At 34.0% G+C, this 25,587-nt stretch overlaps 2 protein-coding genes across 2 annotated transcripts in view; one reads left to right on the top strand and one right to left on the bottom strand.

Annotated features, from left to right (window-relative positions):
* The window catches only part of LOC137397626 (general transcription factor IIE subunit 2-like), a 156,629-nt gene that overhangs the window by 10,471 nt on the left and 120,571 nt on the right, over positions 1–25,587 (bottom strand). The gene's annotated exons all lie outside the window — the stretch shown is intronic.
* LOC137396545 (protein YIPF4-like) lies at positions 46–25,225 on the top strand. Its single transcript, XM_068082856.1, has 5 exons — positions 46–178; positions 19,528–19,693; positions 21,444–21,615; positions 22,162–22,353; positions 24,525–25,225. Exons 1-5 carry the CDS (start codon positions 46–48, stop codon positions 24,660–24,662), a joined length of 801 nt encoding a protein of 266 aa, XP_067938957.1. The 3' UTR covers positions 24,663–25,225.

Here is a 25,587-nt window from a genome sequence, read left to right as displayed (position 1 = left end):
GCGCAATAATCACAGTTCATCCAAAATCCGTAGCTAGTTGATAAAATGGCTAGTCAACAGCATATCATCGACTTTGGAGAAGACCCTGATAGCGTTAGCTTTTCTCCGTTGATCAGTGGCAAACAAGATTTGACTTTTATTGATACTAATGTAGATGCTGTTGCTACTGGCTCATCTGGTTGGTTTCTTAACATAATTCCTATAGTTCTTCCCTACTTTACGATAAATATCACTGCCACGCGAGTACGATTTGCCAATTTTATTGAGACGCAGTTTTGTCAAAAATTTCAGGACTGTTGGAAATTGTGATTTTATTATGGCTTTGTGTTGGCTTCTTACTTATGTATTGTTGGCATAAATATATTATAATATTTGAGCTTAAGAAAACAGCTAATAAATAAAATAAACAGCTAAAATACAATTGGTATTTTCAGCATTGCATAAAACACTGAACTTATAAAAATTATCACCACTAAATTCAGTTGCTGTTTCTTCATCCTTATAAAAAAACTATGCTTATGTGTGCATCTAGAACCGTGTTATGAATCTAATACTATAGCATTGATCCTAAATGCTTTGCCACTTCTCACATACTTTTCAAGCTGTGGTACTTGAAACAAGTGGAATTACTAAAGAGAGCCTTGTTAATTATGTGGATTCAGCTGGTTATTATAGACCCGTGATGCAAATGTGGTAGTGGAACTCCATTACCATTGGTCATCGTTAGCTTCAGATTTATTGCAATCTAACATATAATACTAGAAATTCCCCTGTCATACAGCCCAAAGTGACATTGGAAAAAAGAAAGGGCTGATGGTTGAAAAATGCAATATTAGCGGTCAAATGGCACTGCAGTGCAATAGGATAACTGCAATGGTAGCTGTAATGTAGTGGGTGTTATTATGTACAAGAAACAGCAATAATGAAAGGAAAAGATTATATGTTTATATCTCTCCTCCGCAATAGGATAAATACAATATTAGAAGTAAAATGCACAGATGTTATTAGAATAATCAGTATTGTTAATATAGTAATACAGTAATAATAGAAGACCAATGCACAATTATGTGTACATTTCAAGACGTCATAGCTAACAATATCAAGAAGTTGTGATATTTATATAGATCTTTAGAAAATCTATTTTACAAAACTATTTAGAAAAAATAATAACAGTAACACATTCCCCATCATTGATGTTGTTAGTGTGACTATAACACTTCAATAGTCATCCAAACTTATAATTAAATATTGTAATAATCTCATAAGAATCGTTAGAAAAAAATATCATTGTCTATTCCTTTACTTACACTGCTTTGGACATCAGTTAGAATACCAAAGTACTCAAAAGTTTCCAAAATGTCAGTTACTTTGAAATCGGCAAAAAAGAAATGATTTCAGTACTTCTACGTTAATTACAGAAACCTTCCGCAGTTCGCCAATGCTATAGACTGGTTAAATGTGCACGTTATTCTTTATTTTTATTTTATATTTCTTTATTTTTTATTCTGATTTTAAAGAAATCTATTTAACAAAACTATTTAGAAAAAATAATAACAGTAATATCTTGCCCAACATCGGTCACTATATACTTCGACCTTGTAAATTCGAATGCTTATTCTTATAATTAACTCTTATAAAACCGAATAATTATTCTTATAATTAAATATTGTAGGCCTAATATTCTCATAAGAATCGTTAGAAAAAATACCATCGTCATTTCCTTTTACTTTCACTGCTTTGGACATCAGTTGGAATACCAAAGTACTCAAGTCTCCAAAATGTCAGTTACTTTGAAATCGGCAAAAAAGAAACAATTAATTTTCCGTACTTCTACGTTAATTACAGAAACCTTCGGTAATTCGACAATACTATAGACTGGTGAAATGTGCACATGTTTTTTCGTGAAATGCCCACGACTTAATGGTTCTATTCTCTGTCGCTTGACATTTCGTATGCCGGTCTTAATTTTGATAAAAATAAGGCTTGTCAAGTTTTAATATCGATTTTGGACCGAATTAATCTGTCTATTTATGTATAATCCAATCAGATGGGTAAGGTTTAGGAAATTTTCTACAAATAATAAAGCCTTGGTAACATATTTAAATAGGTTTATATGTGTTTTGTATCGTTATTATACTTGATTGACTCCATTGAACAATGGTTGAATTTGTTGATGAGATTTCGGTACAAGGGTTTGGGACGGCCGTCGATGAATATTTTTCGTGAGTTGTGTGCATATATGCATTTGTCATAAATCTCCCAAACAATCGCTTCGTTTGTGTTTGGTCGTGGGAATATATGTTATTTGATAACATATTGAAGTAAAATCAGGGCAACCCCTGAACCAGGCCAAGCAGGAACTGATGCTTGGTTATAGTAGCTTAGGCACTTCCAATTTGACTAATACTTCCATCCCTGCCAGCGTAAAAGCTGTTAATACCGACTCACTATTACACAGCCGATAGCGGACTGTGGATGTACCAACGAAATCCCACAAGAGCCAATAAATCAGACTCTGTATAACAGCCGATAACGGACTGTATATATACCAGCGCAATTCCAAAGAGAGCCGATAGATCAAGCTATATAACAGCCAATAACAGACTGTGTATAGGCTAGCATACCTTTTAAGCCAAGCTGTTTAAGTTACAAAAGAGATGTGTTGTACTTAAAATAAATTTATTGTGATATCATAGTATGCCTCACCATGCTACCCAAGTCTCGACTGCCCCCAAATGCAAAGCCAACTGTTTATATAAGCAAGCATATGCAAACTCAACATGTGATTGGTGGTTACGAGTAGTTGAAATTTGAAGGCCAAAATGGCAGTTACTTTAAAAAAAACGCTATTTACAAGTAGATACATAATATACAAGTTTTGCTCCATCTTTGTAATACATTAATTAATATGGGAAAAGAGTTATTAATAAAACCAAGAACCAACGAATATTCTTTCTGGAAGTTAAGAGGATGTTCTGCTTGTAAGTCCAAGATAGCGGGTGCCTTATGATTCCTTTAGTGGGCGCATTTTAGCTTGGATTTATTCCGTTCTCCGCTAGCCGTTGGAATTTGAATCCTCTAGTTAAATAAATAAGCCCTGATTGACTTGCTAGTGTAGTTTTTGCCTTTGTTCTCGTCCTTTCTTCGGCCCTTCTCAGTGCCACCGACATTTAATGAGGAGTTGTCCTTTCACTTTAGCGCTGGGAAGTTTTACGTAAATTTACTGCAATATTATTATATGTCAATGTATAACAATATAACATATATAATAATATGATATCAACAGAATACAAATGTGATATCGATAAATTACGAATGTGTAGGAATGTATAGAATACTATGCCAATACTTTGGTTTTAATGACACACACACACACACCTGGAAATGCTCCCCAACAGGCAGTGTGAATATTTTCTGTAGCAACACACACAGCGCTAGTAAACAATGTGTCAAATTGATAAATGGATTGACCAATAAGATTTGTTTGTGAATTCGTGTGAAGGTCAAGACGCTCATGCTGGATTTTCTAGTACCACCATGGAAGTATTATCAGAATGTTTGTAACATGAATCAACGATTTGTGATAGCAATAGCGTTTGTGCTGCTATCTGAATTGCTATATTTTGCTCAAAGAAAAAATGTTACTTGTCAACAATGAAACAACTGAGTAAAAAAATCATTTTCATTAAAGTTCATGACATAAATTCCATTTTAATAAAAAATGATTTTAACTTACGTACATGTAATTGCCAAAAAGAAATCTCTAAAATATTTTATAACAATTGTGCTAGTGATTTTCGAATCTTTCACTTTTTGCAGTTGATAGAGCCTGTATTCCTGGTATTAAATGAAAATCCTCGAAAAAGAAACTAATTTTTAACGTAAATGTATGAGCCAAATTTTAACACAATTACATTTGTGTTACAATTCACAATTAAACATATTGTATTTATTATCTATATTTCCGGTAAATAAGTTGGAGTTATCTTGATTGAGTTCCAGTTTATATTTCAACTTCAGTTCCAGTAATTTAAGCCAGAGAATGCAGTTACGTAGTATAGACGTAGTTTGGACTTCATCTGGTCGGATTATTCATACTTGTGATTAACTGGGTTCGTTATAAGAAGGAAGCCACATGTTTGTAGATGTATTATGTATATATATATATTTATTTTAAATTTTCAATGATTTTAAATTTCTCTATAGTTTTTTCAACAAACATGTTTTAACCGTGAAGTACTGAAACTGCAAAAAATGAACCACAAAGTAGCGAGGAATTACTGTACATGTTACTAGCGTTTATAGATGAATAGTTATTGGTGTGGAGGAATTACTGTACATATTACTAGCGTTTATAGATGAATAGTTATTGGTGTGGAGGAATTACTGTACATATTACTAGCGTTTATAGATGAATAGTTATTGGTGTGGAGGAATTACTGTACATGTTACTAGCGTTTATAGATGAATAGTTATTGATGTGGAGGAATTACTGTACATATTACTAGCGTTTATAGATGAATAGTTATTGGTGTGGAGGAATTACTGTACATGTTACTAGCGTTTATAGATGAATAGTTATTGGTGTGGAGGAATTACTGTACATGTTACTAGCGTTTATAGATGAATAGTTATTGGTGTGGAGGAATTACTGTACATGTTACTAGCGTTTATAGATGAATAGTTATTGGTGTGGAGGAATTACTGTACATATTACTAGCGTTTATAGATGAATAGTTATTGGTGTGGAGGAATTACTGTACATGTTACTAGCGTTTATAGATGAATAGTTATTGGTGTGGAGGAATTACTGTACATGTTACTAGCGTTTATAGATGAATAGTTATTGGTGTGGAGGAATTACTGTACGTGTTACTAGCGTTTATAGATGAATAGTTATTGGTGTGGAGGAATCACTGTACATGTTACTAGCGTTTATAGATGAATAGTTATTGATGTGGAGGAATTACTGTACATGTTACTAGCGTTTATAGATGAATAGTTATTGGTGTGGAGGAATTACTGTACATATTACTAGCGTTTATAGATGAATAGTTATTGGTGTGGAGGAATTACTGTACATGTTACTAGCGTTTATAGATGAATAGTTATTGATGTGGAGGAATTACTGTACATGTTACTAGCGTTTATAGATGAATAGTTATTGGTGTGGAGGAATTACTGTACATGTTACTAGCGTTTATAGATGAATAGTTATTGGTGTGGAGGAATTACTGTACGTGTTACTAGCGTTTATAGATGAATAGTTATTGGTGTGGAGGAATTACTGTAAATGTTACTAGCGTTTATAGATGAATAGTTATTGGTGTGGAGGAATTACTGTACATATTACTAGCGTTTATAGATGAATAGTTATTGGTGTGGAGGAATTACTGTACATGTTACTAGCGTTTATAGATGAATAGTTATTGGTGTGGAGGAATTACTGTACGTGTTACTAGCGTTTATAGATGAATAGTTATTGGTGTGGAGGAATTACTGTACATATTACTAGCGTTTATAGATGAATAGTTATTGGTGTGGAGGAATTACTGTACATGTTACTAGCGTTTATAGATGAATAGTTATTGGTGTGGAGGAATTACTGTACGTGTTACTAGCGTTTATAGATGAATAGTTATTGGTGTGGAGGAATTACTGTACATGTTACTAGCGTTTATAGATGAATAGTTATTGGTGTGGAGGAATTACTGTACATGTTACTAGCGTTTATAGATGAATAGTTATTGGTGTGGAGGAATTACTGTACATGTTACTAGCGTTTATAGATGAATAGTTATTGGTGTGGAGGAATTACTGTACATATTACTAGCGTTTATAGATGAATAGTTATTGGTGTGGAGGAATTACTGTACATGTTACTAGCGTTTATAGATGAATAGTTATTGGTGTGGAGGAATTACTGTACGTGTTACTAGCGTTTATAGATGAATAGTTATTGGTGTGGAGGAATTACTGTACATGTTACTAGCGTTTATAGATGAATAGTTATTGGTGTGGAGGAATTACTGTACATATTACTAGCGTTTATAGATGAATAGTTATTGGTGTGGAGGAATTACTGTACATATTACTAGCGTTTATAGATGAATAGTTATTGGTGTGGAGGAATTACTGTACATGTTACTAGCGTTTATAGATGAATAGTTATTGGTGTGGAGGAATTACTGTACATGTTACTAGCGTTTATAGATGAATAGTTATTGGTGTGGAGGAATTACTGTACATATTACTAGCGTTTATAGATGAATAGTTATTGGTGTGGAGGAATTACTGTACATATTACTAGCGTTTATAGATGAATAGTTATTGGTGTGGAGGAATAACTGTACATGTTACTAGCGTTTATAGATGAATAATTATTGGTGTGGAGGAATTACTGTACATGTTACTAGCGTTTATAGATGAATAGTTATTGGTGTGGAGGAATTACTGTACATGTTACTAGCGTTTATAGATGAATAATTATTGGTGTGGAGGAGTTACTGTACATGTTACTAGCGTTTATAGATGAATAGTTATTGGTGTGGAGGAATTACTGTACATGTTACTAGCGTTTATAGATGAATAGTTATTGGTGTGGAGGAATTACTGTACATGTTACTAGCGTTTATAGATGAATAGTTATTGGTGTGGAGGAATTACTGTACATGTTACTAGCGTTTATAGATGAATAGTTATTGGTGTGGAGGAATTACTGTACATGTTACTAGCGTTTATAGATGAATAGTTATTGGTGTGGAGGAATTACTGTACATATTACTAGCGTTTATAGATGAATAGTTATTGGTGTGGAGGAATTACTGTACATGTTACTAGCGTTTATAGATGAGTAGTTATTGGTGTGGAGGAATCACTGTACATGTTACTAGCGTTTATAGATGAATAGTTATTGGTGTGGAGGAATTACTGTACATATTACTAGCGTTTATAGATGAATAGTTATTGGTGTGGAGGAATTACTGTACATGTTACTAGCGTTTATAGATGAATAGTTATTGGTGTGGAGGAATCACTGTACATATTACTAGCGTTTATAGATGAGTAGTTATTGGTGTGGAGGAATTACTGTACATGTTACTAGCGTTTATAGATGAATAGTTATTGGTGTGGAGGAATTACTGTACATATTACTAGCGTTTATAGATGAATAGTTATTGGTGTGGAGGAATTACTGTACATGTTACTAGCGTTTATAGATGAATAGTTATTGATGTGGAGGAATTACTGTACATATTACTAGCGTTTATAGATGAATAGTTATTGGTGTGGAGGAATTACTGTACATGTTACTAGCGTTTATAGATGAATAGTTATTGGTGTGGAGGAATTACTGTACATGTTACTAGCGTTTATAGATGAATAGTTATTGGTGTGGAGGAATTACTGTACATGTTACTAGCGTTTATAGATGAATAGTTATTGGTGTGGAGGAATTACTGTACATATTACTAGCGTTTATAGATGAATAGTTATTGGTGTGGAGGAATTACTGTACATGTTACTAGCATTTATAGATGAATAGTTATTGGTGTGGAGGAATTACTGTACATGTTACTAGCGTTTATAGATGAATAGTTATTGGTGTGGAGGAATTACTGTACGTGTTACTAGCGTTTATAGATGAATAGTTATTGGTGTGGAGGAATTACTGTACATGTTACTAGCGTTTATAGATGAATAGTTATTGATGTGGAGGAATTACTGTACATGTTACTAGCGTTTATAGATGAATAGTTATTGGTGTGGAGGAATTACTGTACATATTACTAGCGTTTATAGATGAATAGTTATTGGTGTGGAGGAATTACTGTACATGTTACTAGCGTTTATAGATGAATAGTTATTGATGTGGAGGAATTACTGTACATGTTACTAGCGTTTATAGATGAATAGTTATTGGTGTGGAGGAATTACTGTACATGTTACTAGCGTTTATAGATGAATAGTTATTGGTGTGGAGGAATTACTGTACGTGTTACTAGCGTTTATAGATGAATAGTTATTGGTGTGGAGGAATTACTGTACGTGTTACTAGCGTTTATAGATGAATAGTTATTGGTGTGGAGGAATTACTGTACATGTTACTAGCGTTTATAGATGAATAATTATTGGTGTGGAGGAGTTACTGTACATGTTACTAGCGTTTATAGATGAATAGTTATTGGTGTGGAGGAATTACTGTACATGTTACTAGCGTTTATAGATGAATAGTTATTGGTGTGGAGGAATTACTGTACATGTTACTAGCGTTTATAGATGAATAGTTATTGGTGTGGAGGAATTACTGTACATGTTACTAGCGTTTATAGATGAATAGTTATTGGTGTGGAGGAATTACTGTACATGTTACTAGCGTTTATAGATGAATAGTTATTGGTGTGGAGGAATTACTGTACATATTACTAGCGTTTATAGATGAATAGTTATTGGTGTGGAGGAATTACTGTACATGTTACTAGCGTTTATAGATGAGTAGTTATTGGTGTGGAGGAATCACTGTACATGTTACTAGCGTTTATAGATGAATAGTTATTGGTGTGGAGGAATTACTGTACATATTACTAGCGTTTATAGATGAATAGTTATTGGTGTGGAGGAATTACTGTACATGTTACTAGCGTTTATAGATGAATAGTTATTGGTGTGGAGGAATCACTGTACATATTACTAGCGTTTATAGATGAGTAGTTATTGGTGTGGAGGAATTACTGTACATGTTACTAGCGTTTATAGATGAATAGTTATTGGTGTGGAGGAATTACTGTACATATTACTAGCGTTTATAGATGAGTAGTTATTGGTGTGGAGGAATTACTGTACATGTTACTAGCGTTTATAGATGAATAGTTATTGATGTGGAGGAATTACTGTACATATTACTAGCGTTTATAGATGAATAGTTATTGGTGTGGAGGAATTACTGTACATGTTACTAGCGTTTATAGATGAATAGTTATTGATGTGGAGGAATTACTGTACATATTACTAGCGTTTATAGATGAATAGTTATTGGTGTGGAGGAATTACTGTACATGTTACTAGCGTTTATAGATGAGTAGTTATTGGTGTGGAGGAATCACTGTACATGTTACTAGCGTTTATAGATGAATAGTTATTGGTGTGGAGGAATTACTGTACATATTACTAGCGTTTATAGATGAATAGTTATTGGTGTGGAGGAATTACTGTACATGTTACTAGCGTTTATAGATGAATAGTTATTGGTGTGGAGGAATCACTGTACATATTACTAGCGTTTATAGATGAGTAGTTATTGGTGTGGAGGAATTACTGTACATGTTACTAGCGTTTATAGATGAATAGTTATTGGTGTGGAGGAATTACTGTACATGTTACTAGCGTTTATAGATGAATAGTTATTGGTGTGGAGGAATTACTGTACATATTACTAGCGTTTATAGATGAATAGTTATTGGTGTGGAGGAATTACTGTACATGTTACTAGCGTTTATAGATGAATAGTTATTGGTGTGGAGGAATTACTGTACATATTACTAGCGTTTATAGATGAATAGTTATTGGTGTGGAGGAATTACTGTACATGTTACTAGCGTTTATAGATGAATAGTTATTGGTGTGGAGGAATTACTGTACATGTTACTAGCCTTTATAGATGAATAGTTATTGGTGTGGAGGAATTACTGTACATATTACTAGCGTTTATAGATGAATAGTTATTGGTGTGGAGGAATTACTGTACATATTACTAGCGTTTATAGATGAATAGTTATTGGTGTGGAGGAATTACTGTACATATTACTAGCGTTTATAGATGAATAGTTATTGGTGTGGAGGAATTACTGTACATGTTACTAGCGTATATAGATGAATAGTTATTGGTGTGGAGGAATTACTGTACGTGTTACTAGCGTTTATAGATGAATAGTTATTGGTGTGGAGGAATTACTGTACATGTTACTAGCGTTTATAGATGAATAGTTATTGGTGTGGAGGAATTACTGTACATATTACTAGCGTTTATAGATGAATAGTTATTGGTGTGGAGGAATTACTGTACATATTACTAGCGTTTATAGATGAATAGTTGTTGGTGTGGAGGAATTACTGTACATGTTACTAGCGTATATAGATGAATAGTTATTGGTGTGGAGGAATTACTGTACATGTTACTAGCGTTTATAGATGAATAGTTATTGGTGTGGAGGAATTACTGTACATATTACTAGCGTTTATAGATGAATAGTTATTGGTGTGGAGGAATTACTGTACATATTACTAGCGTTTATAGATGAATAGTTATTGGTGTGGAGGAATTACTGTACATATTACTAGCGTTTATAGATGAATAGTTATTGGTGTGGAGGAATTACTGTACATGTTACTAGCGTTTATAGATGAATAGTTATTGATGTGGAGGAATTACTGTACATGTTACTAGCGTTTATAGATGAATAGTTATTGGTGTGGAGGAATTACTGTACATGTTACTAGCGTTTATAGATGAATAGTTATTGGTGTGGAGGAATTACTGTACATGTTACTAGCGTTTATAGATGAATAGTTATTGGTGTGGAGGAATTACTGTACATGTTACTAGCGTTTATAGATGAATAGTTATTGGTGTGGAGGAATTACTGTACATGTTACTAGCGTTTATAGATGAATAGTTATTGGTGTGGAGGAATTACTGTACATATTACTAGCGTTTATAGATGAATAGTTATTGGTGTGGAGGAATTACTGTACATATTACTAGCGTTTATAGATGAATAGTTATTGGTGTGGAGGAATTACTGTACATGTTACTAGCGTTTATAGATGAATAGTTATTGGTGTGGAGGAATTACTGTACATGTTACTAGCGTTTATAGATGAATAGTTATTGGTGTGGAGGAATTACTGTACATGTTACTAGCGTTTATAGATGAATAGTTATTGGTGTGGAGGAATTACTGTACATGTTACTAGCGTTTATAGATGAATAGTTATTGGTGTGGAGGAATTACTGTACATGTTACTAGCGTTTATAGATGAATAGTTATTGGTGTGGAGGAATTACTGTACATATTACTAGCGTTTATAGATGAATAGTTATTGGTGTGGAGGAATTACTGTACATATTACTAGCGTTTATAGATGAATAGTTATTGGTGTGGAGGAATTACTGTACATGTTACTAGCGTATATAGATGAATAGTTATTGGTGTGGAGGAATTACTGTACGTGTTACTAGCGTTTATAGATGAATAGTTATTGGTGTGGAGGAATTACTGTACATGTTACTAGCGTTTATAGATGAATAGTTATTGGTGTGGAGGAATTACTGTACATATTACTAGCGTTTATAGATGAATAGTTATTGGTGTGGAGGAATTACTGTACATATTACTAGCGTTTATAGATGAATAGTTATTGGTGTGGAGGAATTACTGTACATGTTACTAGCGTTTATAGATGAATAGTTATTGGTGTGGAGGAATTACTGTACATGTTACTAGCGTTTATAGATGAATAGTTATTGATGTGGAGGAATTACTGTACGTGTTACTAGCGTTTATAGATGAATAGTTATTGATGTGGAGGAATTACTGTACATGTTACTAGCGTTTATAGATGAATAGTTATTGGTGTGGAGGAATTACTGTACATATTACTAGCGTTTATAGATGAATAGTTATTGGTGTGGAGGAATTACTGTACATATTACTAGCGTTTATAGATGAATAGTTATTGGTGTGGAGGAATTACTGTACATGTTACTAGCGTTTATAGATGAATAGTTATTGGTGTGGAGGAATTACTGTACATGTTACTAGCGTTTATAGATGAATAGTTATTGGTGTGGAGGAATTACTGTACATGTTACTAGCGTTTATAGATGAATAGTTATTGATGTGGAGGAATTACTGTACATGTTACTAGCGTTTATAGATGAATAGTTATTGGTGTGGAGGAATTACTGTACATGTTACTAGCGTTTATAGATGAATAGTTATTGATGTGGAGGAATTACTGTACATGTTACTAGCGTTTATAGATGAATAGTTATTGGTGTGGAGGAATTACTGTACATATTACTAGCGTTTATAGATGAATAGTTATTGATGTGGAGGAATTACTGTACATGTTACTAGCGTTTATAGATGAATAGTTATTGATGTGGAGGAATTACTGTACATGTTACTAGCGTTTATAGATGAATAGTTATTGGTGTGGAGGAATTACTGTACATGTTACTAGCGTTTATAGATGAATAGTTATTGGTGTGGAGGAATTACTGTACATGTTACTAGCGTTTATAGATGAATAGTTATTGGTGTGGAGGAATTACTGTACATGTTACTAGCGTTTATAGATGAATAGTTATTGGTGTGGAGGAATTACTGTACATGTTACTAGCGTTTATAGATGAATAGTTATTGGTGTGGAGGAGTTACTGTACATATTACTAGCGTTTATAGATGAATAGTTATTGGTGTGGAGGAATTACTGTACATATTACTAGCGTTTATAGATGAATAGTTATTGGTGTGGAGGAATTACTGTACATGTTACTAGCGTTTATAGATGAATAGTTATTGGTGTGGAGGAATTACTGTACATGTTACTAGCGTTTATAGATGAATAGTTATTGGTGTGGAGGAATTACTGTACATGTTACTAGCGTTTATAGATGAATAATTATTGGTGTGGAGGAATTACTGTACATGTTACTAGCGTTTATAGATGAATAGTTATTGGTGTGGAGGAATTACTGTACATGTTACTAGCGTTTATAGATGAATAGTTATTGGTGTGGAGGAATTACTGTACATGTTACTAGCGTTTATAGATGAATAGTTATTGGTGTGGAGGAGTTACTGTACATATTACTCGCGTTTATAGATGAATAGTTATTGGTGTGGAGGAATTACTGTACATGTTACTAGCGTTTATAGATGAATAGTTATTGGTGTGGAGGAATTACTGTACATGTTACTAGCGTTTATAGATGAATAGTTATTGGTGTGGAGGAATTACTGTGCATATTACTAGCGTTTATAGATGAATAGTTATTGGTGTGGAGGAATTACTGTACATGTTACTAGCGTTTATAGATGAATAGTTATTGGTGTGGAGGAATTACTGTACATGTTACTAGCGTTTATAGATGAATAGTTATTGGTGTGGAGGAGTTACTGTACATATTACTCGCGTTTATAGATGAATAGTTATTGGTGTGGAGGAATTACTGTACATGTTACTAGCGTTTATAGATGAATAGTTATTGGTGTGGAGGAATTACTGTACATGTTACTAGCGTTTATAGATGAATAGTTATTGGTGTGGAGGAATTACTGTACATGTTACTAGCGTTTATAGATGAATAGTTATTGGTGTGGAGGAATTACTGTACATATTACTAGCGTTTATAGATGAATAGTTATTGGTGTGGAGGAATTACTGTGCATATTACTAGCGTTTATAGATGAATAGTTATTGGTGTGGAGGAATTACTGTACATGTTACTAGCGTTTATAGATGAATAGTTATTGGTGTGGAGGAATTACTGTACATGTTACTAGCGTTTATAGATGAATAGTTATTGATGTGGAGGAATTACTGTACATGTTACTAGCGTTTATAGATGAATAGTTATTGGTGTGGAGGAATTACTGTACATGTTACTAGCGTTTATAGATGAATAGTTATTGGTGTGGAGGAATTACTGTACATATTACTAGCGTTTATAGATGAATAGTTATTGGTGTGGAGGAATTACTGTACATGTTACTAGCGTTTATAGATGAATAGTTATTGGTGTGGAGGAATTACTGTACATATTACTAGCGTTTATAGATGAATAGTTATTGGTGTGGAGGAATTACTGTACATATTACTAGCGTTTATAGATGAATAGTTATTGGTGTGGAGGAATTACTGTACATGTTACTAGCGTTTATAGATGAATAGTTATTGGTGTGGAGGAATTACTGTACATGTTACTAGCGTTTATAGATGAATAGTTATTGGTGTGGAGGAATTACTGTACATGTTACTAGCGTTTATAGATGAATAGTTATTGGTGTGGAGGAATTACTGTACATGTTACTAGCGTTTATAGATGAATAGTTATTGGTGTGGAGGAATTACTGTACATGTTACTAGCGTTTATAGATGAATAGTTATTGGTGTGGAGGAATTACTGTACATATTACTAGCGTTTATAGATGAATAGTTATTGGTGTGGAGGAATTACTGTGCATATTACTAGCGTTTATAGATGAATAGTTATTGGTGTGGAGGAATTACTGTACATGTTACTAGCGTTTATAGATGAATAGTTATTGGTGTGGAGGAATTACTGTACATGTTACTAGCGTTTATAGATGAATAGTTATTGATGTGGAGGAATTACTGTACATGTTACTAGCGTTTATAGATGAATAGTTATTGGTGTGGAGGAATTACTGTACATGTTACTAGCGTTTATAGATGAATAGTTATTGGTGTGGAGGAATTACTGTACATATTACTAGCGTTTATAGATGAATAGTTATTGGTGTGGAGGAATTACTGTACATGTTACTAGCGTTTATAGATGAATAGTTATTGGTGTGGAGGAATTACTGTACATATTACTAGCGTTTATAGATGAATAGTTATTGGTGTGGAGGAATTACTGTACATATTACTAGCGTTTATAGATGAATAGTTATTGGTGTGGAGGAATTACTGTACATGTTACTAGCGTTTATAGATGAATAGTTATTGGTGTGGAGGAATTACTGTACATGTTACTAGCGTTTATAGATGAATAGTTATTGGTGTGGAGGAATTACTGTACATGTTACTAGCGTTTATAGATGAATAGTTATTGGTGTGGAGGAATTACTGTACATGTTACTAGCGTTTATAGATGAATAGTTATTGGTGTGGAGGAATTACTGTACATGTTACTAGCGTTTATAGATGAATAGTTATTGGTGTGGAGGAATTACTGTACATATTACTAGCGTTTATAGATGAATAGTTATTGGTGTGGAGGAATTACTGTACATATTACTAGCGTTTATAGATGAATAGTTATTGGTGTGGAGGAATTACTGTACATGTTACTAGCGTATATAGATGAATAGTTATTGGTGTGGAGGAATTACTGTACGTGTTACTAGCGTTTATAGATGAATAGTTATTGGTGTGGAGGAATTACTGTACATGTTACTAGCGTTTATAGATGAATAGTTATTGGTGTGGAGGAATTACTGTACATATTACTAGCGTTTATAGATGAATAGTTATTGGTGTGGAGGAATTACTGTACATATTACTAGCGTTTATAGATGAATAGTTATTGGTGTGGAGGAATTACTGTACATGTTACTAGCGTTTATAGATGAATAGTTATTGGTGTGGAGGAATTACTGTACATGTTACTAGCGTTTATAGATGAATAGTTATTGATGTGGAGGAATTACTGTACGTGTTACTAGCGTTTATAGATGAATAGTTATTGATGTGGAGGAATTACTGTACATGTTACTAGCGTTTATAGATGAATAGTTATTGGTGTGGAGGAATTACTGTACATATTACTAGCGTTTATAGATGAATAGTTATTGGTGTGGAGGAATTACTGTACATATTACTAGCGTTTATAGATGAATAGTTATTGGTGTGGAGGAATTACTGTACATGTTACTAGCGTTTATAGATGAATAGTTATTGGTGTGGAGGAATTACTGTACATGTTACTAGCGTTTATAGATGAATAGTTATTGGTGTGGAGGAATTACTGTACATGTTACTAGCGTTTATAGATGAATAGTTATTGATGTGGAGGAATTACTGTACATGTTACTAGCGTTTATAGATGAATAGTTATTGGTGTGGAGGAATTACTGTACATGTTACTAGCGTTTATAGATGAATAGTTATTGATGTGGAGGAATTACTGTACATGTTACTAGCGTTTATAGATGAATAGTTATTGGTGTGGAGGAATTACTGTACATATTACTAGCGTTTATAGATGAATAGTTATTGATGTGGAGGAATTACTGTACATGTTACTAGCGTTTATAGATGAATAGTTATTGATGTGGAGGAATTACTGTACATGTTACTAGCGTTTATAGATGAATAGTTATTGGTGTGGAGGAATTACTGTACATGTTACTAGCGTTTATAGATGAATAGTTATTGGTGTGGATGAATTACTGTACATGTTACTAGCGTTTATAGATGAATAGTTATTGGTGTGGAGGAATTACTGTACATGTTACTAGCGTTTATAGATGAATAGTTATTGGTGTGGAGGAATTACTGTACATGTTACTAGCGTTTATAGATGAATAGTTATTGGTGTGGAGGAGTTACTGTACATATTACTAGCGTTTATAGATGAATAGTTATTGGTGTGGAGGAATTACTGTACATATTACTAGCGTTTATAGATGAATAGTTATTGGTGTGGAGGAATTACTGTACATGTTACTAGCGTTTATAGATGAATAGTTATTGGTGTGGAGGAATTACTGTACATGTTACTAGCGTTTATAGATGAATAGTTATTGGTGTGGAGGAATTACTGTACATGTTACTAGCGTTTATAGATGAATAATTATTGGTGTGGAGGAATTACTGTACATGTTACTAGCGTTTATAGATGAATAGTTATTGGTGTGGAGGAATTACTGTACATGTTACTAGCGTTTATAGATGAATAGTTATTGGTGTGGAGGAATTACTGTACATGTTACTAGCGTTTATAGATGAATAGTTATTGGTGTGGAGGAGTTACTGTACATATTACTCGCGTTTATAGATGAATAGTTATTGGTGTGGAGGAATTACTGTACATGTTACTAGCGTTTATAGATGAATAGTTATTGGTGTGGAGGAATTACTGTACATGTTACTAGCGTTTATAGATGAATAGTTATTGGTGTGGAGGAATTACTGTGCATATTACTAGCGTTTATAGATGAATAGTTATTGGTGTGGAGGAATTACTGTACATGTTACTAGCGTTTATAGATGAATAGTTATTGGTGTGGAGGAATTACTGTACATGTTACTAGCGTTTATAGATGAATAGTTATTGGTGTGGAGGAGTTACTGTACATATTACTCGCGTTTATAGATGAATAGTTATTGGTGTGGAGGAATTACTGTACATGTTACTAGCGTTTATAGATGAATAGTTATTGGTGTGGAGGAATTACTGTACATGTTACTAGCGTTTATAGATGAATAGTTATTGGTGTGGAGGAATTACTGTACATGTTACTAGCGTTTATAGATGAATAGTTATTGGTGTGGAGGAATTACTGTACATATTACTAGCGTTTATAGATGAATAGTTATTGGTGTGGAGGAATTACTGTGCATATTACTAGCGTTTATAGATGAATAGTTATTGGTGTGGAGGAATTACTGTACATGTTACTAGCGTTTATAGATGAATAGTTATTGGTGTGGAGGAATTACTGTACATGTTACTAGCGTTTATAGATGAATAGTTATTGATGTGGAGGAATTACTGTACATGTTACTAGCGTTTATAGATGAATAGTTATTGGTGTGGAGGAATTACTGTACATGTTACTAGCGTTTATAGATGAATAGTTATTGGTGTGGAGGAATTACTGTACATATTACTAGCGTTTATAGATGAATAGTTATTGGTGTGGAGGAATTACTGTACATGTTACTAGCGTTTATAGATGAATAGTTATTGGTGTGGAGGAATTACTGTACATGTTACTAGCGTTTATAGATGAATAGTTATTGGTGTGGAGGAATTACTGTACATATTACTAGCGTTTATAGATGAATAGTTATTGGTGTGGAGGAATTACTGTACATATTACTAGCGTTTATAGATGAATAGTTATTGGTGTGGAGGAATTACTGTACATGTTACTAGCGTTTATAGATGAATAGTTATTGGTGTGGAGGAATTACTGTACATGTTACTAGCGTTTATAGATGAATAGTTATTGGTGTGGAGGAATTACTGTACATGTTACTAGCGTTTATAGATGAATAGTTATTGATGTGGAGGAATTACTGTACATATTACTAGCGTTTATAGATGAATAGTTATTGGTGTGGAGGAATTACTGTACATGTTACTAGCGTTTATAGATGAATAGTTATTGGTGTGGAGGAATTACTGTACATGTTACTAGCGTTTATAGATGAATAGTTATTGATGTGGAGGAATTACTGTACATATTACTAGCGTTTATAGATGAATAGTTATTGGTGTGGAGGAATTACTGTACATGTTACTAGCGTTTATAGATGAATAGTTATTGGTGTGGAGGAATTACTGTACATATTACTAGCGTTTATAGATGAATAGTTATTGATGTGGAGGAATTACTGTACATGTTACTAGCGTTTATAGATGAATAGTTATTGGTGTGGAGGAGTTACTGTACATGTTACTAGCGTTTATAGATGAATAGTTATTGGTGTGGAGGAATTACTGTACATGTTACTAGCGTTTATAGATGAATAGTTATTGGTGTGGAGGAATTACTGTACATGTTACTAGCGTTTATAGATGAATAGTTATTGGTGTGAATCCCCATTGTCATTCAAAAGCCCATGTAGGATGCAACTAGCCTGCATTGAAAATGAATAAAGTTGAATCAAGATCATAAACCAATAATTTTAGCCAATCACAGTCAGTTTATATTTACTGACCCAGACCAATCTGTTCATTACCAAACTATGCATCAATAACAGGTTGCCACCATGTTGGTGTGTGTGTTTTTAAGATGCTGTTAATAAAACATCAAAGACTATCACAAGCATCTATTCAACCAAAATACAATTGAACTTTTAAAACCTGACCTTTGACCTGTGCAGTGGTCATATCTGGACAGCCAAACTTCAACTTACATTCTTTTCTATATACAAATGAGCCTCGAGTAATGATAATAATAATGATAATAATAATGATGTGAACTTCTCTGAGTATCCGTCTGTCTGTTTCTACTAAATAATTTTCAACATTTGACGTCTGAAATTTCTCCTTTGTAATTCAAAAAATCTATTAATTGATGCACCAGGGAGAAAAAACGATGAATATTGTCCATACGGAAGTACTATTTTATATTCACATTTAGTAATATTATTATTTCAAGTTTTGTGTTATTAGAAATTACGATTTTATAGTGATTAATTGTTGATTTTGTTAAAAATAATTGTAAAATGTGGCGTTATTGATGAATAAAGTTGACAAATAAACTACATATAAATTTCATAGAAGTGGCACAATGTCGAGTTTTGTTGCTGGTTATGTTAAAGATTCTGGTTTGAATACACAAAGAAAACATCTGATTATAAAACTGGTTGACTGTAACCTTACTTGTCTCTGACAGGTACATGTAGTTCTAATGATTTTCTAGTGGCAAAGCCTTTTGATGACACTCTTGTTTTTGTCATCTCTTATCAAATACTTTGAACACCGATGTGTCACGTTTTGACATGTGTTTTGAATAACAATGCGTCATGTCTTGGCAGGTGCTCTGGATGGTCAGATCACTGTAGAAACAAGCAAGACAGAAGCGCCTCTGCATGAGCCCACTGTCCATCACAGAACTGGTGTTGCAGCAGACTTCCTCAGCAGGAAGGGTTTCGGTTGGCTCATGGATGAAGAAGTAGATGAGGAAGACATAAGGCCTCTGTTGTATGTCCAAATTTGTTTCTTGGTTGATTTCATTCAGTAATGTATTACGATTTTAAGGTTTGCTTTTTTGGTCTGCACCGGTACCTCGTCAGACTTGAGAGGTATTGTAACTAATGTTTGTGTTTTCCCTGGAGCTACCTCAGGTAATCTCCAATACAGTCATATCTTGACATACGAGTTTAATGCGTTTCGGTCCATCTCTCGTATCTTACAGCAATTTTTCTTACAGTATAAAATAACTAAATACAGTAGACACTCTTATAATGTAAATCTCAGATAACATAAAGAATTTATGTGAAGTTTTTGCTGTGTACTACATAAAAGATTTCATACAACGTAAAGTGTCAAGTCAGGCGAGTTCTCGATTTCGATTTGAATGTTAATCTATCTCGCTGCACTTGTGAGAGAAAAGACGACATGGGTATATCCATTATATGGATATCGTTATATCCATTATATGTACAACTTTCGCTGCATTTTAGTTCCTCGGGATTGATTGTAAAACAAAACAGAGAGTAGGATAGCTGCACAATTGTTCATAAATACAAAGGCGATCGATTGGTGCAGGTGTTACAGCGGCGATCAACCAGTCTGAATGTCACAAGTTAGAGTATCGTCGAAAAGTCTCTTTTATCCTAGAAAAATCCTTTAGTAAAAATATTTTGTTGTTTTGCTTTATTGTAGACGCATAAAATATTTATTGTTAATATAACTTTTCAGAATAGACTTTATTTTTTAGAAAAAATTAGCACATCGTTGTAAATGAACATTGAAGATTTGCAGTCCCCATCAACTTGTAAATTTATTACAATCATAAACTGGGGAAAAATTGTTGGTGTAAACTAATAGTACTGCAGTTACTGTACAGCTTACAAATTAAAAAAGTTACATCATGTTGTTCCTTTTTGCATGGCCAAAGGAGTGAGTTTTGTAAAGATCTTGGAACGGATTAGACAATTTACATACATGTATGTTACTATTCTTATAGCATAAAATCCCTATAATGTAAACATTCCTTGAACAGATTATTAATGTTGTAGGAGTGCCTGCTGTACAAATTAATCGGTTTTTACCCTCTGAAAAAAAACACTTACAAACAAGATATTGCAATTGAAAAACGGTTTTAATTTGTTTTAGTTCACTATCTACGCTCGCAAAGTAACAAATACCTACATTTATCTGCGGGGTTATGGTCTGCGATAAAATGTAACATTATTATATACAGCACTGTGTGAAGTTCTCATCTTCCATACCGATGGTAGAGGCTAACACAGTGCGAGGCTTGAAAGCAACAGGCGTGGTATGCTACATTTTTGTGATGCTAACATAACATGAATTTTAAATTTAATTTAAATGAATTTAGCTTACTATACATGCATTTAAAAATAAGTTTTGATCTTACACTAAACTCTATTGTAATTTTGCCCTTGTTTTAATTTTGTTATTATATTGCAGTTAGTACTTTTTGCCTGACTTTCACCTTCACTTTCAGTCGACCTTTTTAAACTTGTCTGATGAAATAGAGTGATTCTGTTTCCATCATCAGGCCTCATATCATAACCTCATAGTTCTGTTCTCATAGGCTGCCCCTCACATACTCAGCCACCTCATGACCGAATTGAAAACCATCTTGTATCTCAAAGTTTTTTCGTATTACAAATTTCTCATCTTGTATGTTGGAACACGCATTGATGTAGATGTATTGACATCTGCAGTTATTTTCACTCTAAATTTCTTTGTCTCTTTCTAGGGAGGAGCTGGATATTGATGTGTCTGACATTTACTATAAGATAAGATGTGTCCTGCTGCCTTTTCCTTATTTCAAGGTCAACAGAGAGATCGTGCGTGACAACCCTGACTTCTGGGGTCCATTAGTCGTTGTCCTTCTCTTTGGTGTCGTCTCCCTCTACGGGCAACTTAGCGTAAGTCATGGCTAAAGGGCAGCTGAAGGAGTTGTCTATTCATGGTTTGTTTCAGTACAATTTTTAGTACATTGCTTTGACAATAACCATTTTTTTGCGTGATTTTATTTTATTGTTGATGGTTACAAAAGCGCACAGCTTAAAGCAAGGGTTCAAGGACATACAGCTTTATTCTGATGTTGCTGAGCTAAGAGAGATTTATTAAATTAGAGCTATGATTTTACTCGGAGCAATTTTCCTTATAGCTGAAAATCTATCAAATGGTTATTTGCTGATGTGCACACACTTTCTATTGTACTTACATTTTATAAGGTAATGAAATCATCTCTGAGTTAACTAATGTTTGTCTGTAGATGGTTGAAGTTGTCTTCTCATGACCTTCAGTGCTAATAAATCCAAATATGGAGAAAACGAGACTTGTGTTATTTGCTAGTAAAATGATCATTGAATTTATCAGTCTACTAGTTCAGTTAGTCAAAGGTTAGACAACTTCTATAACCAGATATGAATAGCCAAATTGTAGCATATCTCACCTTCTCACTGCAGGTGCTCTCCTGGATAATGACAATATGGCTCTGCGGTTCTGCGCTCATTTTTATACTAGCCCGGGTTCTGGGAGGAGATGTCAACTATTCACAGTGTCTGGGTGTAATAGGCTACTCAGTGCTGCCACTTCTTGTTGTTGGGCTCATGCTACCATTGACTCACTCTATTCATTGGCTACACAACGCTATCAAGGTACCTTCTGGGGGTTCATTTCTATGCTACTCTGTGAAAAAGAGTTTGTGGTAGCAACAGTCTACTCTTTTTACAAAAACCATTACGTCACAAACAACGCTACGGTATTCGGGAGGGATTTCAGGAGTGGAACAATATATAATCGTTCAGCAATTCTACATAACCGCAGTCTTATCATCATAGTTAGTTGACCAGTTATTATATAGTGGAACCTCTACTTAAGAAAGACAAGGAAATTTTCAAGTTACCAAGCATCTTATGGTAGAAATTTTGCTTTGACTGAAAGATATTTTTAGATACGAAAGGCTTCCGTTAAACTCAGGTTAACTGATTTCATTACAGTACATGCTCCAATAACGTGAGCCTCCTATAACCTAAATTCCAGTTAACATTAAGAATTCATGTAAAGTTTTTGCTACGATTTCTAGATTGTTTTCTAGATTATAAAAGGTATTTCTAGATACGGACGGTCTATTGTATTTAAGATTCCTATCATAGTGTCTTCTATAATACCTTCTAAATACATTTTTGTTTGTTTCGTACTTTCACGCGTTTGTTGGAGTTGACACACACATCTCCTTCAGTTTCTTCTGCTAGTGGAAGCCAGTAAAAGACAAGTGTGTTGTTTTTATTCGCTGTACGATTTGGAGTTATCATACATCACATACAAAGTATGACAACTCATTTCAACTAATTGCAGTTCCGTGTTTTCTGTATGGTGACAGTTTTTTCCAGTTTATATCGATAAAAAAATCTTACTGCTTAGTTTCTAATATTGTATATTCTGAACAAAACCAAAGACAACAAAACAACTACCTTTTCTGACCACCATCTTCCAACGTCCCGTCGTCTTTTTGTAGCCTTGTCTAGATGATTGATGTCGAATGAAAACTAACAAACCATTCATATTTTTTATACATTATTTCTGTTTTTTCCTTTTTCGATGTGTACCTTTTTATTTATTATGTAGTAATATAACTCTAACATGTATTTGTTACAGATTTCAACCATTAAATGTATTTATAATTTTCACACTTATTTTATCCCAGTTCCGTCTGTTTGTCTGTCGATGCTTAATATGGATTAGAGCGTTTCTATAGCAAAATTAGTTTCTATATACAAAATGCCTTCCAGATTACTTTCGCAAGTAGAGGTTTTACTGTACTAACACAGAAATGTCGTTTTATCAGTTTGTTATCTCTATTGCTATTGGAAATTTTTGTTTAAAGGTTGACTTGCAACAAAATTCACATTACAGTTATTTGGTATCAAAAGATTCACCATGTGGAATGGTTTTAGCCAATCATATCTTCACATCTGTTAATGTATTAAAGGGTTATACTACTAACATCTATGAAAATCAGAATTTCTTCTCTGAAATTTAAAAGTTGAAGTTAAAAGGCGTTTTTGGAAACTCACAAGCTATCGCATGTAACTTTGTGGTTTGTTCACGTTAAAAATGATCTCTATCAACCAGTTCTTGTTGTTCTTAGTTAAAGGTCTATAGGCCAAGGGGGTCAGGCCTATTTTCAAATAAAACACTGTGAAGTTGGTCTTAGGGCATGAAGAGGCATTTTTCAAAAATTAATAAATATTTTTGAGGATAAATTGGCTAAGAACTGCCGTCAACATTGAATCCTCTGAGGTGCAAATATGTGACTTACCTTGGCTTGCTGCTGCATGCAAATTTCATTGTGATCAATAATTCTTTTGGTAGACAGCTTGCTAAACATTTTTCTAGGCATGTAACTGTGCAAGTCATCATGTAATTGTGTGCACAACTCCCTGTCTCTTCAACCCCCTGCTTGCACAACTCTGTGTGCGCAACATTCAGTGTCCACGAATCTAGTGTCCACAACTCTTTTGTTCACAACCCTAGTGTCCACAACTCTCAGTGTCCCCAACTCACAGTGTCTCCAACTCTTAGTGTTCACAACCTATTGTTCACAACTCTAGTGTCCACAAACCTAGTGTCCACAACCCTAGTGTCCACAACCCTAGTGTCTACAACCCTAGTGTCCACAACTCCAAGGGTGCACAAATTCCACAGGTAGTGCAGCATAGGAGCTGTCAGTATCATACGTAGCCCTCTTCATCAACATATTGTTATAAAATATATTTATCACAGATGTAATATATAACAGCATGTATTTCTGGTGATATTTTTGTAGCTATTGGGAGTTGTCTGGTCAACATATAGCGCAGGATCCTTACTGTGTGTGGAAGAGCTGCAACAGAAGAAGGTGCTTCTCCTCTACCCCTTATTTTTGCTTTTTATATATTTTTTCTCACTCTACTCCGGAGTCTGACAGAAATTTATTTTCTATTCGCTCTGACTTTTTACTATCTTCGTTCTCCTTGATCTCTCGCTCTGCAATGAAGCTTCATCATACTGAGGATATCAAACAAGATGAAGATGCTGTGCGGCTGCACCTACTTATGTAATTCCATCTGACTAATATTTATGTTGGTCTGAGAAGGTCATGTTAAGTGATACCAATTTTTGTGTGCGCTTTTTGATATCTGTATGGTAATAAAATTAAGTTATTGGGGTAAAGATTTTTTCTGCAGTGTAGACTCGGAGACAAAAGTCAAGGAAGTGAAAAGAAGTCGGACTTCAGTATCCGACCCGCAGCATTGGCGTCCTGTATTTATTAACAACTTCTGTTCTGCATGGATTTTTTATAATATTGTTCCATTTGGCTGCCCAATTAGATGGATTGCTTTTGATATTTTGTTAGTATTTAGTGCTGTTTTAACTGGATAGCCAGAAAGTAAGGAAGGATGACTCTCTGTTGTCGAGGAGTTATCTTATGTAGATACTCTGAATTTGAGGACTATTGCAAGACATCTTATTTTTAAAACTATTTACAATGCTTCGCATGAACAATGCCTTAAATAATGCATTTAGTGAAGGTAATGTACATGCAAGGTTGTGACGCATTAGTAGTTCTGCAGTGCATTACAGATTGCTAATGCGCCGTAGATATTTACTGCAACTGCGCTCCTACTGTAAAATGCCTGCTACGATCTACTGCGCATTTATGTTTATGATACATTACCTGAAGCCCAACGGTTCATGCATACTACGAATCTGCATTCTTCAAAACATGAAACTGCCCGTGTACTGCAATTGTGCATTAGTATGAAGCTAATAATGAGGATCAACAGGCTCTGCCTTGCAAGCGTAGGTAGGCCTACTACATTGCACAAGTGTCAGATGTCAAGTGTCAC

Source organism: Watersipora subatra, chromosome 5 (assembly GCF_963576615.1).
Source record: "Watersipora subatra chromosome 5, tzWatSuba1.1, whole genome shotgun sequence".
NCBI classification, from domain to species: domain Eukaryota; kingdom Metazoa; phylum Bryozoa; class Gymnolaemata; order Cheilostomatida; family Watersiporidae; genus Watersipora; species Watersipora subatra.
This window is presented reverse-complemented; position numbering and strand designations above follow the sequence as displayed.